At 38.9% G+C, this 27,971-nt stretch overlaps 1 protein-coding gene across 2 annotated transcripts in view; it reads left to right on the plus strand.

The window, feature by feature from the left end:
* The window catches only part of grsm (granny smith), a 117,469-nt gene that overhangs the window by 43,671 nt on the left and 45,827 nt on the right, over positions 1-27,971 (plus strand). For both annotated transcript variants that reach the window (XM_067101316.1, XM_067101317.1), the window contains exons 4-5: positions 12,648-12,815; positions 13,252-13,341. In XM_067101316.1, coding sequence (XP_066957417.1) covers positions 12,648-12,815; positions 13,252-13,341 — 258 coding nt within the window. The remainder of the gene's footprint in view (positions 1-12,647; positions 12,816-13,251; positions 13,342-27,971) is intronic.

A 27,971-nucleotide genomic window follows, 5' to 3' on the forward strand; every position in this document is an offset into this window, starting at 1 on the left:
CTAAAGGCCAGTTGGAACAGAAGAACTCTTCCAGACTCATTCACTTTTCCCACCACATCAGAAATCAAGGAGGACCTTCAGTGGTGGCTATCAGAAAGAAGACTTCTAGCAGGGAAGTCTCTTCTTCCATTGAGCCTCAGAATAGCCTTATACTCAGATGCATTGGATCTGGGTTGGGGAGCTCTTTTGGAGGACATGGAAGTTTCTGGGATGTGGTCCACGGAGGAAAGGAAACTCCACATCAGTGTAAGGGAACCAAAGGTAATTCATTTGGGCCTCCAGTCGTTTGCAGCAGCGACCGTCAACAAGACAGTAGCGGCCCATTTGGACAATATGACCGCTCTGTCCTACATCAGAAATCAGGGAGGTACTCACAGCTTCTCCCTTTATGAACAGCAAAGGATCTCCTTCTCTGGGCGCAGGAAAATCGCACCAAGATTGTTACGTGATTCATCCAGGGTAAGCTGAATGTCCTAGTGGATGAACTAAGTCTCTGCAGACAGGTTCTATCGTGGAGTGGACGCTGAATCCGCAGGTGTGCACCAACCTGTGGAAACAGTTGGGAAAGCCGTCGATAGACCTGTTTGCAACATCAAGAAACCATCGCCTCCCATTGTATTGTTCTCCAGCCCCGGACCCTCTGGCTTGGGCAACGGATGCCTTGCTGCAGGACTGGTCAAACCTAGATGTGTATGCCTTCCCACCACTCAGCATGGTTAGGGAAGTTTTAAACAAGTTTTTAACCCACAGCAATACAGTGCTCCCCATTTTTATGCAGGAGTAGGCTCCAGAACCTACCACGGAAATGCAAAATCTGTGGAATTGCAAAAATCCCATCTAAAAATGCTTATAACTGCCAAGTACCTTGTACCCCCTGAACTAAAATGCTTATAACTGCCTATTTTAACATTTCATTGCTTAATTTGATAGTTCAAACAAAAATATACCTTAAATTATCATACTAAAAGAATTTAATATTTAAAAAAAAAATACATTCCAAATCGTCATCCCAAAACACCCAAAGTAACCTTACATTACAGTACTCTCCTACTACTGTTACTCTTAAGTAGGCTATATACACCCCTAAAATGCTTGTAACTGCCTATTTTCATAGTTCATCGCCGAACTTGACAGTTAAAACGAAAATATACCTCAGACTATCATCCCAGACCACCCTAATATTTCAAGCCTACAACTGTTACTCTTACTATCATTCAGACACGCACGTTTTCTTTGGCCTACATAACTTTGCGCATTGTTCTGCTTATATTGTATATAATGCACTAGGCGTATATTTTCCCATGTTGTAAGATGATTTTGAAATATTCAATGTACAGGTACGTATTTTAGGATAGTATAGGGCATATCTAAAATACATGGGTAATTCATGTTTGTTAATTATGTTGTTAGTATTTTCGTGATTATGTACAAATACAGGTACATTTATGATAAAATTATTTTTTACTAAAGGAAGTTATTATTAATCTTTGAAATGATATTAATATCATTTCAAAGTCATCTTAAACATTTTACCCTTGAAAATATATACTGTACTTGAGAGAGAGAGAGAATTTTTCAGTATCCTTCGTAGCTATTTTATTTAACTACCAAATGGGCAACATATAATAATAATAATAATGTACTGTAATTTAAAAATTTATGCATTTCTGTTGTAAATTATGTGAAATTTTAAACAAATACATATTCCCAACCTCTTCCAAAAGCTCTGAGTGAGCAGGAGGGGAGGGTTGACCTGTCATATATGTCAAACATCTGACCACGCAGATATTTGAGACAGGTCCAACCTCCCCCCCCTCACTTCAGGGCTTTGGAAAAGATTGGGAATATGTATTTGTTTGTTTAAAATTTCACATAATTTACTATAGAAATGCATAAATTTTTAATTACAGTATATTTTTATTATTATTAATCTCATTAATATTTGTAAAAGACTACTTGTTATTAGGTAAATAATCTATCATACAAATGTGGTTAGTCCTCACCATCTCCCATAAATTTATTAAAAATTCTTGCCATTCTTTCTCTCTCTCTCTCTCTCTCTCTCTCTCTCTCTCTCTCTCTCTCTCTCTCTCTCTCTCTCTCTCTCTCTCTCTCTCTGTATACGTATATTTTAATTAAAAAAATACAGTAATTAGTGAATACACAGTGTTGCTCTACAAAAAAAAAGCAAATTATTGAAATTCCCCCCTCAGACAAGTGAATGATATGCCCCACAAAAATCCTTGACAAAATGAAATGTGTAAAAACTTGGGGGCACTGTACTTCGATGACCTTAGTAGCTCCGTTCTGGCTGCTAAAGGAGTGATTCCCAGACCTTCTCAGGCTGTTAGTGGACTTCCCAGGACTTCTACCACAGAGACCAACTCTTCTCAGACAGCCGTACTTCCATCAATTCCATCAGTATCTGCTCTTGCTCTGAAAGGCTTCAGACTGTCAGGAAACTTGTCAGAGCAAAGGGCTTTTCAAGACCAGCTGCAGAGGCGATTGCAAAGTGTAGACGTCCACCTGGCCAAGTGGGCAGTCTTCCACAGCTGTAACGCAAATTGCAGATTTTCTGCTCTTCTTGAGGGCTTCTAGGTTTGGCTGCGTCTACCATCAGAGAATACAGAGCCATGCTAGGTTCTGTGTTTAGGCTCTTCGATCCTCTGTTCGAGCCCCTTCGCTCCATCTCTTTTTGGGATTTATTAAGGAAAACCCTTTTTCTTATTTCTTTGGCTACAGCCAAGAGAATTAGTGAGCTACAGGCCATAGATATGAGGGTCGGATTCTCTCGGAGATGGGGTCTGCTCCTTTACACTCAGGTTTTTGGCCAAGAACGAGACTCCTTCCAAGCCCTGGTCCCATTCATTCACCATCAAGAACTTGATGGGTATCCTTGGCCCAGAAGACAAAGAAAGAGCCCTTTGCCCTGTAAGGGCCTTGAGACATTACCCTGGTAGACTGAGAGGATCAGAGGTCCCTCCAGCAACCTCTGTTGCTCGGTTAAGTGTCAACCACTGTCCAAGAATGTATACCCTGTTTAAGAATGTAATCTTCAAGACACTTGGGAATTCGGAGAATTCTTTACCTGTTTTTAAAGTTCAGCTGCCCATAAAATTAGAGCTGGTCGTGAACCTCATTGGCTTAAATGAAACTCTGTCACTCATCCACAATCAGCAGTCCACCTATTTGAGGTGTAGATCAGTGCTTGCAACTCATTATTTTGTGTAGTGGTAGGACTGTGTACTTAAAGGTGCATTCCACTTATCCGTTATCAGTGGCTGGCATGTTGTTGGGGGACGAAGCATAGGGGGTATTCCTTCTATTCTCTATCTCCTTGCCTTGATACAGGTTGTAGAGTCTTGAGGACCCTGGGGGTACTGTGTACCTGGAATACCCACTAGTTTATTTTTAGTGGATGGGTAGTGTTTTTAAATTTATCAGTAGATAACAGCATTGTCTGGTTTGTTCTTTTTATGGTACTACCCCCAGGGCAAGGGCTCTTGTTGATGCTTTGTTAGCCTTCAGAGTGCTTTTCGCTGCAAAGCTCCCACTAAAGTAGAGGCACTCCACAGCTATACTGCCACGCCACTACAAGTTGAGATGAGCACCAACCAGAGGCAGTATCTTCCTGCTGTAGCTCTCTTACCAGGTAAGGTTACAACAAGCATTTCACCAGTGCTAGCTACCTTTCTATTTCAAATTCATTATCATTACTAAGTGTTTTTAAGTAGAATATGTCCATTTATCCCACCTCCTGTCAATGTTGTATTCAGCTATGTAATTACTTGTTAAGTTACTTATATGAAAATGATATTTTTATAATAAAATTAAGTTTCATATATACTTAAAAAGTAATTACAGAATCTGAGCCCTCCCTCCTCCTCTCTTATGGACATAGGGCACAAGCAAATTGAGCTCTTGAGCTGTGTTGTACCTGTTCTTCCCCGAAAGTGGGCGGGGCTAGTTACCTACACTAAAACATTAGAAGTGCTACCGTGAATTTCAAAATTTAAGCTGCCGTGATAATTGGAAACTATAACGTATGTAATTATTTGGTTAGTATAAATGAAACTTAATTTTATTATGAAGATATCATATTTTTGTAAATTATCAAAGCAGGGTTAAAAATGTATCATCTGTTTTTTATAATTGCAGTACGGTTGTGATTTCGTCAGTACCGGACATTGCTGTCGCATATTCCCAAATGTTTTGCATGTCATTTATTTTTTTTTTCAGCCAACGCTTAAATTCAGTGCCATTGCATGAAAGATTGAAATATTAATAAAAATCACTTTATTTTCAGTAATGGGAGTCAACACTGACAATTGGCAAATTTTTAATAAGTCAGTGTAATGCAACTTCATAAATGCATGATAGTTATGGTAACAAACATTAGCAAACTGCTGCTTGGTTGTCATTTGAGTATTTCAGCGTATAAGTGGTTTTAATTACGCAGCAGTCCCCGTTATTGGCAGGTCAAGCATTCGCGATCTGGTTTACGGTGCTTGTCTAGTGACTAAAATCGGGCAATTTTTAAAGCGCCAAAATCTCCATTTTCCAATTTATCAGCTACTACATTGGTATTGGCACCAATACATACCTAATAGAGGCGCCAATAACAGAAAATCAGCGATCTTCGGCACCTAAAATTGCCTGAAAAGCACCAAAAATCGGCTATTGTCATGCTGTCAGAACGGAACCCCCGCCAGTAACCGGGAACTGCCTGGACAAGAAACAGTAATTAGTCATTAGACAGGCCATCAGTTTGGTAAACCTGATTAAATGTATGACGTTTTGCATTTAGTCTACCAAATGTTTGCTTATAGGCCTATTAGTCAAATGCCAACATAGATGTAATTTGAAATTGCACTAGCCAAAATTAGTCACAGATTAGTTATGGAACTGGGTTAAAGATTGCCGGATTAGTGATGGTCGATCCATACCAGGTTTAACACATTTTCTGGCTTTTGAAATCATGTGATAACAGCCAGTGTATTACCTCTCCTTGTCCAGGGTTGGTTTTGTTTCCACTTAACCAGTTCCAGTCATCTACAAACTACTCTGCCTATCTTGATAATCTCTGTTTAAATTAAGGTCAGTATGTCAAAGAGACGATATTTCCACTGTTGATAGTAATTTTTTCATGATAAATTTGAGTAATGGTAACAGAAGACGTGTTGGGAGAGATGAGAGACAGTCACAACCAGTACCTTTGTTGTAATCCAACAATGGTCATTCACCATCTGTTTGGGCACTTAAGAAACTGTGATTGCTCCTAGTATATCCTCAGGTTAACTGCATACATGTGTATTGAATAGCATGCAGGAGCAGTATTGGTGGGCCCTTTTTGGCTCCTGTGATCAAGTATAGACAACAACCTCTAGCCTTGTACCTGAGGGCACCATTTGGATTGTAGTTGAATTCAGTGCCTGCCTGGAGAAGCACATGTTTGAGGTTTTCAGGCTTCAGAAGATGCATAAGTCTGAGTAAGAAATTTGCACTTGGTAATTTTTCCTCACAGATCAATCCAGTCTGTATTGGGTCAATCTTACTGCTTGTTACAGCCACATAAATTTTTGTAGCCAAGTTGTCTGAGGTTGAAGGTGCAAGGAAGCAACAGGGAGTGCAGTGCTTTGGTAACTAATCCTTGTTTTGCTGCCTGTCCTGGTTTTATGAAGAGGTTTTCTGGATACCTGACTTTTAATGCACAGGCACAGCATGCCGCCTTTGGCTGACAAATAGGACTAAGTGGCCCCACCTTTGTTTCCTATTCTAGTTGTTTCCACAATTATTTTCTGCTTTCATAAATCACCAAAACTGGGGATGGTATTTTGGTATTTATTCTTTTCATAAGTATGACTTGTTTCCATCTGGGTGTAATTGGTAATGGAGGTTCAGGTTAGTGAGGCACCCTCCAAATGCTTGTCAGCCTTGGACTTCATGGGACCCAGTTAGGTAATACATTCTAATGAAATGGGAAGAGAGGTGCTGTTCCCCAGGCTTGCCAGTAACAAATATAAAGTATTAGGGATAATAAGATCCCCTGGCCTGCAAGTTTTAATACAAACCAAAAGGCTGAAGCTATTTTAACCAGATTGAGGATTGGACATAACTGTTGTATTTGTAAATATTCAATGGTGGCTGTCTCCCTGTGTATGCTTCTTGTTACAGGCTACTATTATTTAAGCACATTTTGGTACACTGCTCCCAATTCCATTTGGTGAGGATTTAGGTGAAGAGATTTTCATTGAGCCGCTAATGCGGTCTTCTAAAGAAATTTTTTGTATGTGAATGATACGCATAGTCTTTATGCATTACTATGTGCATGTGTATGTGATTTTTATTAAAAAAATCCTTAAAAGCCCATATTAATATATTACTTCATTCACATTGATGGCAACTGGAGACACAGAGCTGACCTCAAGGGCAACTAAAGCTGCTGGCCTAGCCACTAAAAGTGCAGAATTATCCTTTTGTCAGTATTCTGCTCCTTGTATGAAGACCCTTCTTCAGAAGGTTGTCTGGTTAGATACACATTCAGTGGAAGATGCAGGACTCTTCCTTCAATATTTTGAACATACCACTGCAAGTAGCATTTGAAGTCAAGGACAACCAGTCGTAGTTATTAAGCACAACCATTAAACCGATTAGTGTCAAAATGAACTTCGCAGTAAACTATCAGATTGAAAGATTCGTGGTTCAAGTTCTTTGTGAACTGACATTAGTCATCTTCATGCTGATGATGTAATTCTTCCCAGAAGGGTTCTTTATGCAGATAGGCCTAACCCTCTTAGATAGGGGAAGAAAGCTGTGCCAGACAGATTGTGTTTGTATGCTGACCTGCATGTAATGAGTCTGCACCTCAAATACAGTTTTGTTAAAGTTTGCAAATAATAGATGGATGTTTTTCACCCCAGGTATACCTGGATTTGTGTTACATCCCTTTAATTAATGACTGGTAAAGGTTAACCATCCTTTGGCAGTCCTTAAATACAATGATACAGTGACAATCCTGGCAGCTCAGGAGTAATTCATTGTTCTAAATGGCAGCTCAACCTCATGTGGCTTCTTACTTCATAAAAACTATTAAATTAGCCATATTTCCTCAGGCTTTATGATTTTGACACTGATACAGGTGTTCCTGCTATGATGGCATTATTAAGAACATTTAACAATTATCTTGCATTAAATGGTCGAGTAATGCTCACTTCAGTGGTCTTCAGTAGGTTGGGCAGGTATGTTGGCCCCTTTGCAAGACTCAGAGGTGAATAGCCAAAAGCTGTTGAGAGTACCTTTGACCATTTCTGCCTCAGCCTTTGGCTCGGTTTGGTATGAGATTTATACATTACTCTGTACCTTTGCAAGATCAGAGCTTCAAGCTCTGACAGAGCAATAGAGTAAGTTAGCCTTTACAGTAATGTGATCTGACCCCATGGTAACCATGCAGGTCTTTTTGATGAACTATGTGTGAGTTTCAGAAGACTAGAGAGATAAGAGTGAGAACCTTTGTGTGGAACTTTTTGTACTTAATTTGCTGTTCATCCCTTGTTGGATATTTATTTTCTAATTTCTGTGCAGTGCTGGGGAAATAAGTTTAACATAGGTGGATAGGTTTCTAAATCTTTAATTGCTGTGTGCCAGAATTTGCCTTGAAAGATGGCACCTGATTTTGTATTCCATACCATTACAGATATTCACTACTGTATTTGTTCAGTTTGGGCTTTCAGAGAGAGTCTTCGAGAATTCATTGCTCCTGTGTTTCACATATGAGTTGGTTTGTTTCTTCTCTTTATGAACTTCAATCAACTATAAACACTTTGCTGTATTCCCTCTGTGGTTCATGAATCCCACAAATAAACCTTTTTGTGATCTTGAGAGCATTCATCCCTGTCCTCCCACCTAATTTACAGTTCAGAAATTTATATAGAATCATTAAGCACAATTTTTATAAACTAGTTTTGCATACAAATCCTTCAATCGTATGCAAAGTGCCTTGCTCCCAACCCCACTGATTTCACATCTATATGGTCATCTACATGAAATATGAAATGCTTGGTAACTGGATGCTTGAGGGTCCAGGTCATGCAAGTGTTGCGAGAGTTCTCTTCTTTGAAAGCAAAAGACCTTGATTAAGGCATTTTTACAGATTTTTTCATTTGTGTGAAAAGCTAATTTTGTATTTGTTACACATGTTTTTCGCCTTTGATCCATAATAGCAGGGATTCCTTGCACCCAAATAACACCATTGCTTATGTCAATCCATCATAGTCCTTAATGTTTTTTGCCTTTGATCCATAACAGCAGGGATTCCTTGCTTGTAAATAACCCCAATGCTTATGTCATTCCATCATAGTTCTTACTTTTCCTGACCACTTACTCTCATTTTTGTATGTAAAATGAGAACAAATTTTTCTGAACCTTTGATTGTAGAGGTGAATTTTTATAAAGTTTTGGTCCGCAAATTGCTTTCTAGGTTAATATCCACAAGCATTCCTAACTGTTTTGAAGTCTTAACCTACTTCCCACATTTGTAATTGTAAACCCCCCCTCATCATCTTTGTACCTTTTTTGTACTGAAATGTATACCCCCTCAGAGCTAAGGCTATCATCTGTTTGACTAGGCCAAACATACACATTCCTGTTAGTGATTTGTTGTTGACTTTGAAACTCATCATCTTTTAGTATACCACAGGCATTTTGTTATAATGAATCGGACAATAACAATTTAAAACAAATTGAAATAACGTTTGATTGTTGTTGTGCTCTTTCCTAAAAGAATGCCACAGTGAAGTAATACTATCTGTGAAAGTTTTTCTAGCCTAACCAAGTTGACAACCTAACCATCAAGGAACTCTCTCTATCGCACCATAGTGTTTTCATCACTCCCGCCTGCATTTGTTTACATTTTCCCCCCTCCTGCCATTTGTTGTCTTATGACGTCACAACACGAACAGATACTTTCGAATTAATGTTTTGCTATAAAAACATCTTGTAAAATTAAACATGCTTTTTATACTTTTCACAACGCCCATACCGTTTCACTAATGCAGAAAATAAAATTAATAATGGTTAAACTTCTAAAACTGACATAAAATCAATCTGGCCTTCAAGTTGGCCACATTTAATAACTATTCCATATTACCCAATCCCTGAATGCAGAATAACACTGATAGTCAGCTATATTAAATGATTGTCAGTGTTTCAACCAATAACTTAATCAAGTACTATACAGGCAGTCTCCGGTTATCGGGGGTGGGGTGGTCGGTTCCGTTGTGACAGTGGGATAACGAAAAATCGGCAATTTTCAGGGCTCATCAGCGCTGAAAATCCCCGATTTTCGGATATCGGTAACTCTGTTAGGTATGTATCAGCACCAATACCCAATTATTGGCACCGATAAGCAGAAATTGGCAGTTTTTTGGTGCCGAAAATTGGTGATTTTCATCACTAGACAAGCCCCATAAAACCGGATCGCCAATAACCTGGGACTGCCTGTAATGGAAACAAATCTTTCAAAGAAGTTTTATCATAATCTTTTTGAGCCAGCTCTGTGAGAATTGAGAATGTTAACTTAATGGTCTGGTTAAAACTATTTATCTGTAATAATAAGTAATCACCTTTTTACCTATTTTATACTAAATTGATTTTATACCCATCTCTTGTCTATGTACTCTTTTATACTAAATTAATTATATACAGTAAACCCCCCGTATTCGTGGGGGATGCGTACCACACCCACTCCTGTGAATAGCTAAAATCCATGAATATTTAAAACCCTTCTAAAAACACTTAGAACTGCCTGTTTTGATAGTTCAAACACAAAAAAATTCTTTTCCATGGATCTTTTAAAATGTTATGCTTTACTTCACTATATCCAATAGTATGTCATATATTGCTTTTGTATTATAAATTGCGATCATAGCAATCGATGTTCCGTTCACTATTTTCGCTTGATTGCATGATAATACGAGCAGTAATGTGTTCTTTCATGCCAATTTTAATTACGGTTGAGTTTCATCCATGTTGCCGGTGCACGATAATTTGTAGTCATTAGCACCTTGAACATTGTTTTCTCAGCTTCAGCTACAAGTTGCAGCTTAAATTTAGCAGTATACTTCCTTGCCGAACCTTTATCCACAGCGAATAAGGGTATAATGTAAAAATTATATCAGTCCTGTTCAGCTTAACGTCATTTGTAACATAACTACAGTAATTGTTTACTACCGTACGATGGTTGAAATACTGTACAAGCAAAACTGCTGTTGCTATCCGATTCAGTTATAAGCAAACAACAGTTGCTTGTTCAGTTGTTTATGGCTGTATGCATTTACGCAAGAGTATAACGTTACTAATAATGCTTTTATCATTCTCTTTTACTTTTTGAACTAGAAGATGGGATAAAGAGATGGAGAAAAAGAAGTAGGTCTATTGTAATTTGGTTTCTCTTGCTGCCTGATTGTATGCTGCTGCCTGTGCCCGTGCGAAATTTAAAAATATATAAATATTGTCGTATTGGTATTAATTGCTTATCCCATTGCAAAATCGAATTATCATAACTTGAGCACTACCTGGGTACCTGAGTATTTTAACCCTTTCATATCTGTATAGTTATCACATCACTGAGGGTACATGAGCCCCGATGTGTCTGGGAGCGCTCGACAGTGCGAAAAAATAATTATTTCGAAAATTCAGCAAAAATAGAAATTTTATGCCAACAATGTTCATTTTGCTGTCCTTTTTTCTAAATGTTTATATTTTATGGTGTAATAGTCAATAAGAGTCCCAGCCCTAAATACGAAAAATGTGAGTTATTTTAAAAAAAAATAAAATTCTTTTACTTATTTTTATATTTTCGTTCAGAACCCAAAACTATGAAAGTCAGACAAATGAATTATTTTTTATGAGAAAGCCAATAAAATTCTAAATATTGACATATAAAACAATGGAAAAAACGAATAAGTCCAGTTGGTGAAAAATTGATAGAAAAGTGGGTGAGAAACAGAGCGCTCTGCCCGGCCTATGGTGAGAATTATCATAGAAAAATTTTTTTGAAGAGCCCTATCTCGGTTATTTTTTCATAGAAATTACTTTGTAAATATATGAAAAAGTAGAGGAAAAGTTGAAGAATAAAGGGAAAGTCAAGAAAATGGCTTTGGTAACGGCAGCAGTTTCATTTTGACATGTTGATCGAAACGAAAAAGTTACCGTTGTCAACATTATTGTTCGTAGCTCAAAAACTATAACAGTTAGGGTGAATTAATTATTTTTATGAGAAAGCCAAGAAAATTCTCTAAATATCGACATATAAAACAATGAAAAACGAATTAGTCCAGTTGGTGAAAATTGATAGAAAAGTGGGTAAGAAACAGAGCGCGCTGCCAGGTATACGGTGAGAATTATCGCTAGACATTTTTTTGAAGAGCCCTACCTCGGATTTTTTTCAGAGAAATTACTTTGTAAATATACAAAATGTAGAGGAAAGGTTGAGAATAAAGTGAGAGTCAAGAAAAATGGCTTTGGTAACAGCAACAGTTTCATTTTGACGTTATAAGCTGTTGAAACGAAAAAAAATGTTACCATGTCAACATTATCGTTCGTAGCTCAAAAGCTATAACAGTTAGGTGAATGAATATTTTTATGAGAAAGTAACAAAATTCTCTAAATATCGATATATATGATAATGAAAAAGATTCAGAGCCCTGCCTAAAATCCAGGCGTCTCTTATGTGATGCACTAACGAATTTCCGCTAGTTTTACCGTGAAAAACTTTTGCGAAGCATGTTGGAAACTCTGTAAACAGTCACACGTGTTTACCCAACCAGACGGCATGGTCTCTGACAGAAGTGTGGCCTGCCAGGCCTGGGTGCCGATCAGCTGATGTCATTGTGAGAATTTTACTACGCTATGGATTTTGCGCATATCAGTAGAGGAACTAAAAATTTATAGAAAATAGAGGATACCAAACAGAGTGTTTCAATAATGTAATCCCACATTTTATAAAAAAATGTAAGATACAAGAGAGAAACGTGGGTAGGATCAGCTGATTTTATTGTGAGAAATTTACTATGCCAGGAATTGCGCATGCACAGTATAGGGACTGCTTGCCTGGTTATCGATGCCTGAGTTACACGGTCCAAGGTATGCTTTAGCCTATGGAAACCACCAACTGTCCGAAAATAAAAAAAATTTACCCCTACCACACATACGAAAAATGTCGGTACATTTTACGTAAAATTACGTCAGTCAGAAAAGAAGGGGGGGTAGGGGGTTGTTGCGTAATATTACGTCAATTGGACAGGAATGGGTTAATAAGTTTTATCACAAAAAGTGTATTTAGTCATGAAAATTATATGAAAATACAGTAATTATTGAATATTTCCCAGTGAAAAATACCGCGAATGGGCAAATTTTCCGTGAATACTGTTTATATATATTCCATAGAGAAATCCGCGAATAGGTGAGTCCGCGAATCGTTAGAACATGAATATGGGGGTTTACTGTACACCCCTCACTATCTTTGTGTCATTTTTATACTAATTTAATTGTATATCCCCCCATTTTTTGTACTAAGTAAATTCAGGAAATTGTTTCAGATTTTCCTATTTGGATTATATGAATTAACATTGCTCCATGAATCTTTTCAGCTAGTTTGTGAACGTGCTGATGTATTTGCAAGTGTATGTGGTGTAGCAAGAGCCTACCCAATTTTTTCTCGCAAAACAGCTGCCGGGTCATCTTCTGACCATAATGTCACTGTAGAGGTGCTATTTGTTGGTACTGGCGATTCACCATTGTCAGATGAAGATATCAGAGTAAGTGCTGTAGTCTTGAGCGTTGTCTTGAATTTTTTGATTAGTGGGCCATTTACTATGTACTTCAGTGGAAATCATATCTCATTGCATTGATTGAAGAAAAAGTCTTCCCAGGGCTATGTTAGCTCTTAATCAGTTTGAGACCACTGAGTGCAGTTTTTAGAGTAGGGCTTGCTCAAAGGAATGGGCCTGTAGTTGAAAATAGTAAGGAAAAGTTACAAGAGTTGTACAGCTAAGCAGGAGGTAACTGGAGGGAATAACTGAAAAAATAAAGGGCTGCATTGCAAAGTACACAAGTTCTTACAAGTTCATGTCAAATATTTCAGTAGACACAAAATTTTTGTTTTTCATAGTTATGTTACTATCAAGTGATTATAAGTGAAATTTTGAAACTGAAGTTTACCTTATAAATGATTATTATGTATTTTTCTTTTAGGTTTTAAATGATTCTGTATTTGCTGTACGACTTGCTGCCAAAATTGTTGATTCACCTGCCAATGAAATGCATACTGATGGTTTTATAGAGGTTAGTATTTTTGTGAAGTGAATTTTTTTAATTCTTTTCTTTCTAATCTATATTATTTTTTTAGGATGTAGCTTATACTGTATAAAGTATATTAGAAATTGTAAGTTAATTGCACTCTCCAAAACTGTACATGATTTTTTGGCTGATGAAGTTCATATATATGTCAATCAAACTTACAGTTTTCTTTATATTGTACAAATGTGACTGATGTATTTATATTTGTATCCTTATTTCTGTATTTCATGACATATTTGTAGAAAGCTAAGCATTCTAAGCTATTGATGCAGACAGATATGTATACAGTCACCACCCTATTTACGAACATTTAGAGATACGAACAGACAGTGCTACTGTATCTGCGACTACTTGGTGCGGGTTCGACAAGTATTAAAATTGAAATAATCAATAACAAATGCTCCCAGTAGTTACTCCTTTACCCCTTGTAGGGTGGGGGTAATACAGTGAATGTTTCGATAGCTCATTCTGCTCTTGTTGGTGAAATAGGACAGCTATGTAGATAAGTGCTCTGAATTTTCAGTTTGTTTTCATGGTTATCGAATTGGATCGTCTATACTGTGGTTTGTTGTTTCACTATAGATTCTTCTTCTCAGTCTTCCCTTTCAAAATCTCGTAGATTTTTCAGAGTAAATGGTTGCAAGACCAGATTGGTTTCTTTGAAGTATGATACATACGAATTATGCATTGATCATCGTGGGGTAATTTGTGATTCAGACAACCTTTGTGATCATTGCAGGGAATGGTCTTGGCAAGAGATAGAGAAGATGGTGAAGTATCGTATTAGAAGAGAGAAGGATAGACTTAGAAAGTGTGTAAAAGAACACTTAGTCTTGCATCTAAGTCTTCCATAGAATTAACTTCTGATCAAGAGATAGATAGGTCTGTTGATTCTTCTTCTCTAGTAGATTCACATCCTTCCACACCCACTAAGTCAGCTCAGGGTAGTAGGTTAGATTCAGTGCAGTCTGATATTGATTCTGTAAAATCTATGATTGAATTTTTATTTAACAAGTTGGAATCTTTTGCATCTAATGTATCTAGTGCATTGGTAGGGGCAGTGTTCCCTCATTCCATTGGCAACTCTGCAGACACAGCCTTGTCTGTCCAATTGGCTCTTCCTGCTGACAGGCTTGGTAGTCCAGGATTTCCAAACGAGGACCAACATCCCAGGATGTCCATGGACTGTGCCTTGTGGCTCCTACCTTTGCTTCTCGGTCCTCGGTGGACAAACACAAATTGCATTTACCTAAAGATTTCAAATGGCAGGGTGAAAAAATCTAGTCCTTTGCTTTTGAACATATTGTCCCACGGTTATTAGTGATTCATCTGAACCAGGTGACCAATCATGGTTGGCAGTGAATGATGCTGCTGTGCCTTCAGCCGCATCAAGGAGTCTGGAGTCCTTAGTTAGGCATTCAGGTAGTAAACGCGTGCGCCTGGACTCCCTTTCTATTGACGATAGTCCGAGTTTTGATTTTATCAAGGCCTCAGGTATGTCCACTTCTGAGGTTTTTGTGGCTATTATGGGTTGTCATTCTGAAGCTAATACTAAGTGTGCCAGATATTTGAGGCCTTGGGAAGTGCCGAGTTTGCTGAGCTTCCACATGCCTCTTTGTCGAGGGCACACCAGCTGTATTCTAGCCACAGGAAGCTTCATTGAGTCCATTCGTTGCCTCAGTGAGGCCGCATGCCATCTCAGCAAGTCTGAGGGAAGAGTTGACAAATATTCAAGAGACAGTAGGCCGTAGAGTTTATTCGGGGCCACAGTTAGTGTCTATGACGCATGAGTTTTTGTATAGTAAGAAGAGTGAGGAGGTAAGTGTGAGTGAACAAGTTCTTAGTGGTATCAGGGGAACAGGTTTCTCTTCTCCTGTGTTGGAAAGTAAGTCACCTTGTTTAAATGGTTCTTGCCCTCCTTTGTCAGCCGGATTTTCTCAGGCAGATCTTGAGAGACCGTTCTCAGAGTATTCACCAGAGTGGATTAGTAGAATTCTAGTGGCAGGTCTTACAAGACCATTGGGCTCTGAGGGTTCTTCAGTTGTCACAGATGAGTAAGACTTGTTTAGGCCCAGCTTTTCCTCTGTGTTCTCCTTCTCCTACTTTACCCTTGGATAAGGAAGAGGAACACTTAGAATCAGTCACTTCTGATTTTAAGGATCTGGTTCAGTTGTGTTTGGACAGATATCCTCAGTTCTTTTTAGTGGCGCATTCTTATACTGCTTGCTCTCTAAGAGCTTCCAGGTTGGGGTCTGATTATTATCCTCTCCCTTCCTTTAGGCTGTCCGATTCTGTACATGGAAGATTTGACCCTCTCTTTTGTCTCCCTTCCTTCATGCTAGGAGGTCACTAGTGTATTGGACGGGAGTTTCTCCCAATTTCTTTTGATCCAGCAGTGGACGGCACTTTTTTTCAACTAAGAAAGGCGCTATTGCATCAGGCAGGTTGCATTTCTCTATCCAGAGGCCAAGAATACGTATAAGAGTTTGACTAACGCTATTGAAGCTATGTCCTTCAGTGAAATTGTTCTGAACACAGTTGAACAGTGTTTGAAGGAGTTTGGTGAGCTTCCTCCTTTGGCCAGGGATCCTTTTGGTAAGGCCTTAGGGTTTTTTGCTTCCCTAGACAAGGCGTTTCTTGATGTAATAGGGGAGCTATCCCATATTGTGAAAAACCTTGAAGTTTGCAGAAGAGGGCAGCTTTGCTCTCTGCTGGTTCCTTCTGTTTTCCCCCTTAGTAAACAGCCTTTAATTTCAGCACATCCTTTTGGCAAGATTATTGAAGAAAAACTGTCTGTGTCTATGGCCTTGGAGACTGAGAAGATAGAGAATAGGTCTTGTATCGCCTCAGAGACTGAAAGACAGAGAATAGGTCTTTTATCCATTAGTCCCAAGCTTCTAAAGGGAAATCTCCTGCAACTTCCTCTTCTTTTAAACATCTTTCAGGCAATGCTGCCTCCTTTGCTAGGTCTTCCTTTCCAAGTGCCAGAAAGAGGAAAGTATCCTTTCACCAGCAAAGTTCCAAATCCCATTTGGCAAGGGGAGGGAAGTTTATCCCGTCCTCTTATAACAAGAATCCTAAGTCTAATAAAGAATATCTCCTTGAGCCTTCAGGTACCTGTGGGGGCAGGTTAAGCCTTTTCGCTCAAGTTTTAATAGTTCAAACACCAAATATATACCTTAAACTATCATCCTTCACTAAGTATACCTTAAACTATTATCTAAAACACTCTAGTATCATTTCTAAGTCATCTTAACAATATTACCCTTAAAAATATATGGCTTACAGCTAAGTGTGAAAACTATTTAAGTTACCCATATTCCAGGAACATCCATTTTCTCTCGTACAATATTGAAGCAGTCCCATTTTCTTTTTACTGTACGTAGGAGAAACACTGGGAATTCACAAATATAGAGTTAAATACTGTACAGTACCCAAATATTAAATATGCATTAAAAAATATATTTTATCAATATTTTGCTATTTACATTAATAGTAATATTTGAAAATTAGTAAATAATTTTTTTATTATAAAAAATGCATTTAGTCACGAAAATAACATGAAAATAATTAGTGAATGTTTCTCAGCGAAAAAATCTGCGAACTTTCTTGATTAAGTCTTTAATTCTGGTGGCACACCATGCAGTCTCTCCAGAGGTTTGTCCCCTTGAGAGCCATAGAAATCCAGCATGAAGGCTGCTGTATGCTAGCACCTCTATCATTGAAACCCTCCACCCTCCCATCTTAAGTGATTAAGAGTAGAATGAGGAACCAAAACATTGGCTGTTTTACCCCAACCCTACAAAATGAGCGTTTGTTAACGATTGTTTCAATTTTAACACTTCTCGAACCCTGTTTCAGTTTTAACACTTCTCGAACCCACGCCAAGTAGTCGCAGTTAAAGCTAAGTGATAAGTATCTAAAATATTGATTTTCATATAAGTAGCTTACCAAGCAATTACATAGCTAACGTATCTACCACGTGTGGCAACTCTTTTGAAAGTAGTGGTAGTGCTTCTGTTTGTTTGTTTTCATGTAGGTGAAGGCCCCACCCACTACTGGGGGAAGCAGGAACAAGCTGGCAGCCATTATTCAGTTTGTTTCTGCAGGGTGGTGTGTAAACATCGCTCCAATTTGCAGCGGCTTTTTTTATTTTCCATTCGTATTTGGTGAAGTACAATTGTTTTGTTCTTGTTGTGCTTATGCTAGACAGTGTTTAGGCTGTTTATTTTTTGCAGTTTTTATTAGTTTTCAGTGAAATGTGTCTTACTCTATTAATTCTAATATTCGCTACTGTAGTGAGTTAGGCTGCAAGTTAGACTTGATAAAGTTTACGATCCTCATACAATCTTTGCTAAGTGTAGGGGGCAAGAATGTAATGTTGATAAGACCTGTAGAGAGTGTTCAACTTGGGAACTAAACAGTGGAAGGTACTTTAATCTCAGATAAGTTAGAGAGAGATAGAAAGAGGAAAGCAGCTTCTAGAGCTGGAAAATGCTCTCAGAGTTTAGAGACTACACCAAAAGCTAGTTTGGAGGTTAACTCCATTACTCTCCCTTCTACTCCTATTCCTGCTGTTTTCCCAATTCCTTGCTCTTCTACTGTACAATCTTCTCCTCACTTGCCTGGCTCCCATGATTCCGATCCTAATGCCATTGCCAGTCTCGAGTCTAGATTATTGCTGATTTGGGAGCTCCTCTTGAAGTGATTATGGAGAAAGTGTTGGCAGAGAAAGTGCAAAGTGATGGTGTAGTGCAAGTGGAAGAGGTGGCTATCCGTCCTGTTGGTTCTCCTAGACTGAGGTCATGGTCCTGCTCCCCCAAACCTGGAAGAAGACATACCAAAAGTCCAAGGGAGGCCGATGGGGTTTGTCCATGGGTAGTTACCCCTTCGGCCAAAATTCTTGTACACTCCCAGGTGTTGGCAGACGGCCACTGAAAAGGCTTGTCCAAGGAGACATCTGTTGTCCTCCAGCTCTTTAGACAACTATGGTGTGGACAAGAAACTGCAAACTGTAAGTGCCCTTCTGAAGATTATGGTCAATGTCCAGACCCTCTGCCTGTCAAGCGGTATAACCAGACTCTGAGCAGTCCCAGACCATCTTGTAGTTTCTCCTTGGACCCTTCTGTTCCTGCCCCTGTCCATCAGCACCCACTTGTGTCTCCCTGGGACAGTTCAGAGACCTTATGACCCGAGCGCCTACATCTGGCTCCCAAGCGCCCAGCACCTCCGCCCATCACATTTTTCCTCACCTGGGTCTCATTCCCTCATGCCTTCTCCCTTTAGACCTCCAGTGCCGTCTCCTTCGCCTGTGGACCCTGATGAACCTGCTCTGGCTCCAATTAAACAACAGTTAGCCCAAGTTATGGACTTCCTTAAGAAAGCTCCCTCTGCTCCTAAACCTGCTTAGGATGACAACCTGTCTCCTATTTCCTCAGAAGAAGAGATTGACCCAGAACCTGCTTCTCCTTCAGCATATGCTGTCCTGCTGCAGTATTTGATGGCAGATTTTCTTTCCATTTTTGCCCCAGCAGCTCCTCCTTTGCCTGCTTCGACGTTCTTAATGAGGAACCAGCCGGATGACAGGACACGCCTCCCCAAGATGGTCCTTTCATCCTCCTCTAATAAGTCTTAACTCTTAATGGACGTATCCCCTCAATAGAGGATCTAAAACAAGTTTTGGGTGGTGGACTGATCCCCTCTGAGAAGTATTAATATTACGCACCGTACAGTTTGGCTGTATCGAGTGGGAAAGAGTTTCCGATACTTCAGTGGCCCATAAATGAATTGTGGCAGCTGAAGAATTCAGCGCAGCTCAGTTGTGGGCACCTCATGGAATTTAGTATTGTTCTTGCCTTGAAGAGGGAATGCCTTGCTCCTTACTCTCCCATGACATCATTTTATTTATTTGCTCTTAAATATACCCAGGGATTGCTGTTGATTTTAGTTCTTATCTTTTACGATATGATGTCAGTTACAATTGTAATTTTGCAAAGAAATATTAGAAAAAGCATTTATAAATAAAAAAAGTTGCTGCATTTCCCAATGTTGGTAAATTTACATGAATATTGTACAACAAATATGCTCAGAATTTGTTACTGATTTTATTTCTCATCCGTTATGATATCGTGTGAGCTGTAATTATAATTTTACAAAATAAAATTAAATTATTAGAAAAAACGTGTATAACTTGGTAAAATTTATGAGTGTTTTGTGAAAGAGGCCCCACACATGGTTGTAAATAGTCACATTCAACTTCCTATGGAAGGTAGGGAAAATTTTTTAGAAATTTTTTTCTTACACCAGTTCCATTTGCATATCTTCCACTTTCCATTGATGTGTTTTTTCTTAAAATGGCCAACCTTAAAGTTTGCCTGGTGGGGGGGGTTGCATGATATATAATTAGCCCATCCCTTAGAGGTTAAGGAGATGGGAGACTGGCTTTCCGCCAAAAGAGAGCAGGGTAAAACGTCTTGTGCTTTTCCTCCTCGTCTCGTTTGCAGGAGGTACTTGTCCTACGTGACTGGGGAGGCTCCCTCTTTGGGAGTTACTGCGTCCCCCCAAAGGGGATTTCTCCAGTCTTACTGACTCATCTCGTCAATCTGCTTTCTCGTCGGCCAAAATCATGTTTACATCCTCAGAGTTGGATCATCTGGGTAAGGACATGTTAAAAATATTTGAAGTCTTCAGTGTCCTTGATTGGGTTGTGGGTGCATCGGCCAGAAAAATTGAGGACCATCAAGACCTCGCTTTGGATGTCGCCTCTGACTGGATTGTAGTTCTGTCCTGTGTGGACAAGGCTGTTAGAGATGGTTCTATAGAGCTCTCTACCCTCATCATTACTTTTGGGGTGCTGAGGAAATGAGAACTCTGGTGCTCCTTTGTTTCTAAGGGGGTTACCCAGACCCAAAAGTCTGCATTGCTGTTCTTGCCCCTGGACAAGAATAATCTCTTCTCTCAGGATGCTGTGAAAGAAATAGCATCAGACCTACAGAAGATGACTCAAGACTTGCTGACACAGTCACCTAGACATCCCAAGGACTCGTCTCCTTTTCAAGCTAGGACCACCTCTCCCCTCCAGCAACAGCCTTTTCGTGGAGGGAGATCTTGGACGATATTCAGATCCTGTTCAAATGTCCGTTTTTCATCCAGAGCCATCAAGAAGAGCTCCTCTAAACCAACACAAGAAGTGTGACAGAAGTCCTTCATGCACCTGTAGGAGCCAGACTACTCGAGTTTTGGGAGAAGTGACTGATAAGTGGACCGGAGCCCTGGATTATCAGTGTTTTGAAGGAGGGCTACATCATTCCTCTCCCATCACATTGACAGTTTACTTGGTAGGCTCCAAGAGACATTCGGTCCTATTGGAGGAAGTCTCCTCCCTCATACAGAAAAGGGCCATAGAGGAGGTTCAGGACACCAGCTCGGAGGGATTTTACAATTGTCTTTTTGTGGTACCAAAGGCATCGCAGGGGTTGGAGACCAGTCTTCGATGTAAGCGCCCTCAATCACTTTGTTTTGAAGACAAAGTTCAAGATGGAGACAAACCAACTCAGTCCTTCCATCCATTCACCAGGGTGACAAGATGGTAACCTTAGATGTGGAAGATGCTTACTTTCATATCCGTATTCATCCAAGTTCCAGAAAGTATCTAAGGTTTGTCTTCCAAGACAAAGTTTACCAGTTTCAGGCTCTTTGCTTTGATCTTTCAAGAGCCCCACAAGTGTTAACTTCAGTCTTGACTCCACTATTGAAATGGCTCCACTTTTTGGGGATCAGCGTCAGTCTGTACTGTGATGACTAGCTTCTCCAATCCCCATTGAAGGACAAGTGCATGGAGGACAGACGCAAGCTGGTGCTTCTGGCCCAGGAGCTGGGCCTTCTTATAAGTCTCCAGAAGTCTCAGTTGACCCCTTCTCAAGAAATCCTCTATCTGAGGATGACACTGATCTCTTGGGTTTTTCAGGCTTTTGCATCCCCAAGAGGATATCCAGCTGTCTCCAAACAGCCCGGGAGTTTCTAGCCATATCGTCTTGCTCGGCTCAACAATATATGAGCCTGTTGGGGTCTCTGGCCTCCATAGAAATGTTTGTCAGACTGGGCAGACTACATATGAGAGTTCTTCAGTTTTACCTGAAGGCCAACTGGAACAGGAAAACACAGCCAGACAGCCATGTTTTTCCGATCGCCCCGGAGATAAAATCGGACTTGCAGTTGTGGCTGTCAGAAGGGAAGTCCCTTCTTCCTCTGAACCCCGACCTAGACTTCTATTCCAAAGCTTTGGACATAGGTTGGGGACCCTTCTAAACAATCAAGAGGTTTCTGGGTATACAGACTCCATTTCAACAGGACTTCCATAACAATGTAAGAGAGCTGAAGGCAGTTCAGCCTGGCCTTCAGAATTTTGCACACCTAGTCCACAACAAGACAGTCGTAGTGCTGAATTACTGCTGTGGCCAGACTTTACTCTCATCACTCGTTTTATCCAGGGAAAGTTGAATGTGGTAGCTGTCAAGAGGTCCTTCCCACCGAGTGGACCCTGGATCCCTTGGTATGTCTAAACCTGTGGAAGTTGTGGGGCAAGCCAATGATAGACCTGTTTGCCACCTCTAGGAACCATCATCTTCCTCTATTTTGCTTGCCAGCCCCAGACCCTCTGGCATGGGCCATGGACACCATGCTACAGGATTGTTCGAATCTGGTCCTTTACACCTTCCCTCCCTTCAGCATGATTAGGGAAGTATTGAACAAGTTTGAGACACATTTTGATGTTCTTGAAATTAATAAAAATATGAAAATCCTTTTAATATTTGAATTTTACAAAAAAGAATTTTTAAAATTTTGTTTAATTTATATTCTGAATTTTAGTATACCGTTTTAGTATGTATGTAAGGAAGTCTGAGTAAATGTATTTATTGTATGAGAGCATGTGCCTATGTGCAGTTTTAATTTCATTTTAATTCATTCATCTTAGTATTGGATGATCTATTGGGTCCTAGCGCTGACTCAGGCCTAGACCTAGTATTTTAATCAAATCCTTCGGGCCAGCCCTATGAGAGCTGAAAGTCAGCTCAGTGGTCTGGTTAAACTACTTTAATAATAATAATACCACGATGCAACCATGACCCTTATAGCCCCGTTTTGGCCCCTGAGGGAGTGGTTCCTGGATCTCCTATATCTGTTGGTGGACTACCCTAGGCTGCTTCCCCAAAAAGTATTGCTACTTAGACAACCCCACTTCAGAAGACACCACCAAGGGTTATCCACTCTCGCCCTGACAGGCTTCAGACTGTCCATAAGTTTGTCAAGAGCAAAAGGTTTTTCAAAGGAAGCTTCAGAGGCTATTGCAAGGTGGAGAAAGAAGTCTTCTAGCCTCATCTATCAGGCCAAGTGGTCAGTCTTCCGATGGTGATGCCACAACTGCAATATCTCATCTTTTGAGACCAATTTTACACAAATTGCAGATTTTCTCCGTTTTCTGAGGAATACAGTACCATGAACTTGTCTTCATCTAGCATTAAAGGCTATCGGGCAATGCTTACCTCCGTTTTCAGGCATAGAGGCCTGGACCTGGTAAAGTTGTTTGATACGATGAAACAAAAAAGGGATAAAGCTTTGGTCCTGAAATTCCTGGTGGGCCCATCTTTTGAGCCCCTTCTCTCTGCTGCTCTTCGGAATCTGATGCATATACTCTCTTCCTCTTTGCCTTAGTCTGCTGCTCTTCGGAATCTGATGCATATACTCTCTTCCTCTTTGCCTTAGCTACAGGTAAGTGCATCAGCAAAATACAAGCTGCAGGTATTATCCTACTTATGATGGGGTCAGGTTCCAAAAAACCCATCGTTTCTTGGAAAAAACATATCTTGAATACAGTATAGCCTAGCCTTCACTAGGGTATTCAGTACCATGTACAGTATACATATATGGTAGCCTAGCTTACACTATAAAAGTATACTTAATACATATACGGTATAGAAATTATTAATATCAGCTAATTCTGGAGGTTCATGCAGATTGACTTATGATAATTCAGTACAAAGAGAAATTGAAAAAAAACAAGGATTAGCTTAGTCTACACGATGGTATATCGTATAAATATATGGTAGCCTAGCCTACATTATACTGTACTCTATACAGTATTCACAAATTGATATCATAGTATACAAATACCAACATACCGAATACTGTATGCATCTTTTCCATGGATCTTTTAAAATGTTGTGCTTTATTTCACTGTATCCAATAATATTGTATATATTCTTATATTGCTTTTGTATGATAAATTGCGATAATAGGGATCAGTGTTTTGGTTTGGAAATTGATTACACAGTAAGTTTATTTCGCCGTATTTTACTCAGTTCAGAGCGCTTTCCATGCTTTTAAGTAAGCTTAAATGTATCTAGATACTTTATTTATATGGGGCAGGGTTATTTTTCATTATACGAAGTGTTTTTAAGTCGAAATATAACTTAAATACATCTTGTGAAATTAATCTAGCTTTTTTTCATTAGTAGATGATGTTTGGGGCCATGTTCGCTTTTTTCACCTGATTTCATCATGATACGAGCTTTGTGCATTTATCTTTTATCGACGTGAAAACAGCAGTAATATGTGTTCTTTCATGACCAGTAGTTTTGATTAAAATATTTTCTCTCCAATTTTATTTATGGTCGAGTTTCATCCATGTTGCCGGTGCACAGCAATTTATTGTCATTAGCAGCTTGAACAGTGTTTTATCAGCTTCAGCTGCAACTGGCAGCTTAAATTTAGCAGTATATTTCCTTGCCGATGGCGAATAAGGATATAATGTAAAAATATGTCAGTCCTATTCTACTTACTGTCATTTGTAACATAACTACGGTAATTGTTTACTACTGTACGATGGTTGAAATACAAGCAAAACAGCTGTTGTTATCCGATTCAGTTATAAGCAAAACAACAGTTTCTCGTTCAGTTGTTGATGGCTGTATACATTTATGCAAGAATATAACGTTACTAACAATACTTTTATCATTCTTTCATACTTTTTTTAACTACAAGATGGAATAAAGAGTTGGAGAAAAAGAAGTTGGGCTATTGTAATTTGGTCTGTTTTGCTGCCTGACTGTACGCTGCTGCTTGCGCCCATGCAAAATTTAAAAATATATAAATATTGTCGTACTGGTATTAATTGCTTAAGGGGAGCGTTTGATAAAATCGTTTTTCGCTAATAACTCCCGTGTTTTTTAATGAATCAGTTTCAAATTTTGTGCCTGGGTTTATTTTTGTATAGGGCAAAGGACTGTAACCATAATTTTCGTCTTCCGCCCCCCATTAGCTGGTAACCCCACCCCCCAAAAAATTTTTTCAAATGCATCTCTCCATAACTTTTTAAAACTAAGAGCTCAAATTTACATGGTAGACAGATATTATATATTAGAACAAAGTAAAGAGAGCATTTTTTTTCAATTTTTTTTTTTTTTTATGAATATTTTTCGTTTTTGAAAACTTCGATTGATTTTTTGGAAAAAATTCAAAAATTTTCGAGGGACAAAATGAAAAAACTCTCTTTGTTTGTAGACAATTTATTTAGCTTTCATTTGCTTTTGTTTCATTGAGATCGGTGCATTAAGTATGGAGGAGATGCAGTTTGAATGTTGATAACTAGTTTTGAGATATCGGCCTTCAAAGTTTTATAACAATATGAGGAGCGTTTGATAAAAATCGTTTTTCGCTAATAACTCCGTGTTTTTTAATGAATCAGTTTCAAATTTTGTGCCTGGGTTTATTTTGTATAGGCAAAGGACTGTAACCATAATTTTCGCCTTCCGCCCCCATTAGCTGGTAACCCCACCCCAAAAAATTTTCAAAATGCATCTCTTCATCACTTCTGCAAACTAAGAGCTCAAATTTATGTGGTAGACAGATATTATATATTAGAACAAAGTAAGAGAGCGTTTTTTTCAATTTTTTTTTATGAATATTTTTCAATTTTTGAAAACTTTGATTTTTTGGAAAAAAATTCAAAAATTTTCGAGGGACAAATGAAAAAACTCTCTATTTGTTTGTAGACAATTTATTTAGCTTTCGTTTGCTTTTTGTTTCATTGAGATCGGGTGCATTTGTTATGGAGGAGATGCAGTTTGAATGTCGATAACTTTAGTTTTGAGATATACAATATTTTTGCTTCTCTGTGTATTTATTTGCTTGCTGTTACACAGTTTGATGTTTTATGACATATTTGAAAAGCCAAAATATATAACAATAGACTTGCAAAGTAATATAACTTCGCTAAATGAAGCTAGATGAACGCAGTGTCAAACACAGCTCAGGTTGGGCAGCGCGACGCCTTCCTTAGTCAAGCTCTGAGCTGCTACTGACTGACTGTCACTGCCTGCCCTATGCATTCCTGGCTTTCGCTGATGCGTACTAGGTCCACAGGGTTGCCATATAATGCATTTAGATATTATTATTTCATAGCTAAAAGGAAATTACTACGATATACTGACATTATCTTTACATTATACTTAAAAATGTAATTTTGTCTATGAAAGGGTTACTGTTTTGTTTATAACTCTAAACTATGGCGAATTTTTTAATAAAACTTTCTGAGAAGATAGTCAGGATATGTATGATGCCATATATAAAATATCTCAGAAAATTTTGATTTTTCGATTTTTTCGTCAAAAGCTCCCCTTAACTCATCGCAAAATTGAATTATCATAAGGCAAATTATTGTAACTCGAGCACTACCTGTATTGACAAATGAGTGGGCTTTTCTCAAGGGGATGCTGTTTGCTCCTTCGCCTTAGGCTTTCTGGCCAAGAACGAAGACCCATCCAAGCACTGGCCTTGTTCATTCACTGTGAAGAACTTGATGGAAATTCTTGGTCAGGAGTAGGAAGAGAGAGTACTGTGTCCGGTCAGAGCATTGAGATACTACGTGAATACGACAGAAAAGATCAGGGGCCCATCAAGTAATCTTTGGTGTTCAGTTAGAGAAGCACATTCCCAGATCCATGAGGACATTTTACCAAACTGTAAAGTGAGAGCCCACAGTATTGGAGCAGTGCCTACTTCCGTGGTTTTTAGACTTAACATGTCCTTGACCTCCATTGTCCAGTCTACCTACAGGAGGTGCAGGTCCGTTGTTGCTTCTCACTACGTGAAGGATGTAGAAAGTGTTTAATGATTGCAATACCTTGGGTCCGTTATCGGTGGCTGGCATGGTATTGGGTGAAGAATCATAGGAAGCACTCTTTTTCTCCTACTATCTTTTTGTCTTGGTGTAGGAGTTCAAGTTTTGGGGAGCCTGGGAGGTACAAGGTACCAATCTTAGTGGATAGGTTGTGGTTTTTAACAAGTTTTGTTAGAGTAGGTGACAGCATTGTCTGGTTTTTTAATGTTGGTACTGCATACCCTATGCTACATAGCTCCCCACTTAAGTAGGGGTGCATCGCGGCTCAACAGCCACGCCACTACGGGTTAAGATGAGCACCAACCAGAGGCAGTATTCACCTGCAGTAGCTCTCTTACCAGGTAAGGAAGCAATAAGTATTGCATACAATTCTGGCAGATTTTTCTATTTCAAATTCATTATCATGCTTTAAATGTTTTGGAGTAGACTGTGTATATGTATCCCATTTCCATTCAATGTGGGATTCAGCCATGTAATTACTTGGTAAGTTACTTATATGAAAATGACATTTTCATAATAAAATTAAGTTTTATATGAAAGTTTTTCTAGCCTAACCTGTCCAAAAGTGCTACAGTTATGCAATCCACCCACCTGTTCACGTTATTCTTCTTTTATAATCCAGCTTACAACTACAAAAAACCACAACACAGACTTACAACCCAATATTGACAAGCTAACCATCAGAGAGCTCTCTCTAATGCAGAAAATGAAAATAAAATAATAATGATTAAACTTCTAAAACTGACATATAATCACACTTATTTCCTCCCTTCCCTCCAACCTCTTATCCTAATCCCCTCTAATCTCCATTACTGTATTCTCCAATTCTTTACCCTCTATGTAGTTTCTAATATTTTCCCCTGAAACTCCAGCTTTAGTCAATACATCAGGTATTTGATGCTTTCATTTTATCCATCTCACCTCCTTTATTTCTCCAGATTCTATTGTTTCTCCTATTGCTGCAATATCAATTTTTAATCTCTTACTACTTACTCCAGTACAGTACTTGATTCTATTGTAGTCATTGGGATTTTAATATCAGCTTTAACCAATGCTTCTAATTTTTTCCCTCCTAATATCTCTTCCTACAAATGTTTGAAATACTGTATATCAATCCTTCTATGGCCTCCCCCACACTCAGAGCTTTTGCTTCAATGGTGAACTTTGCTACCCTTCTGGATTTTCTGGATTTCCACCATATGGGATTTCTCCTCTTACCATCTGTCAAAGATATCACATAACCCAATTGTGTATGACCATCTTCAATATCCCCAAATGAAGCATCTGCATAGGCTTCCCGATAAATCTTTTCTTCTTCTAACTCACTTATTATCATTTCTCCCATTATGTTCTTAGTTTTTTTCACTATTTTAATCAGCTTTTTCATATCTTGAGTCGCTTCTCCTTTAAAACCTTTACTTAATTCACTAACATCTTA

This window comes from Macrobrachium rosenbergii, chromosome 56, assembly GCF_040412425.1.
Source record: "Macrobrachium rosenbergii isolate ZJJX-2024 chromosome 56, ASM4041242v1, whole genome shotgun sequence".
Taxonomy (NCBI): domain Eukaryota; kingdom Metazoa; phylum Arthropoda; class Malacostraca; order Decapoda; family Palaemonidae; genus Macrobrachium; species Macrobrachium rosenbergii.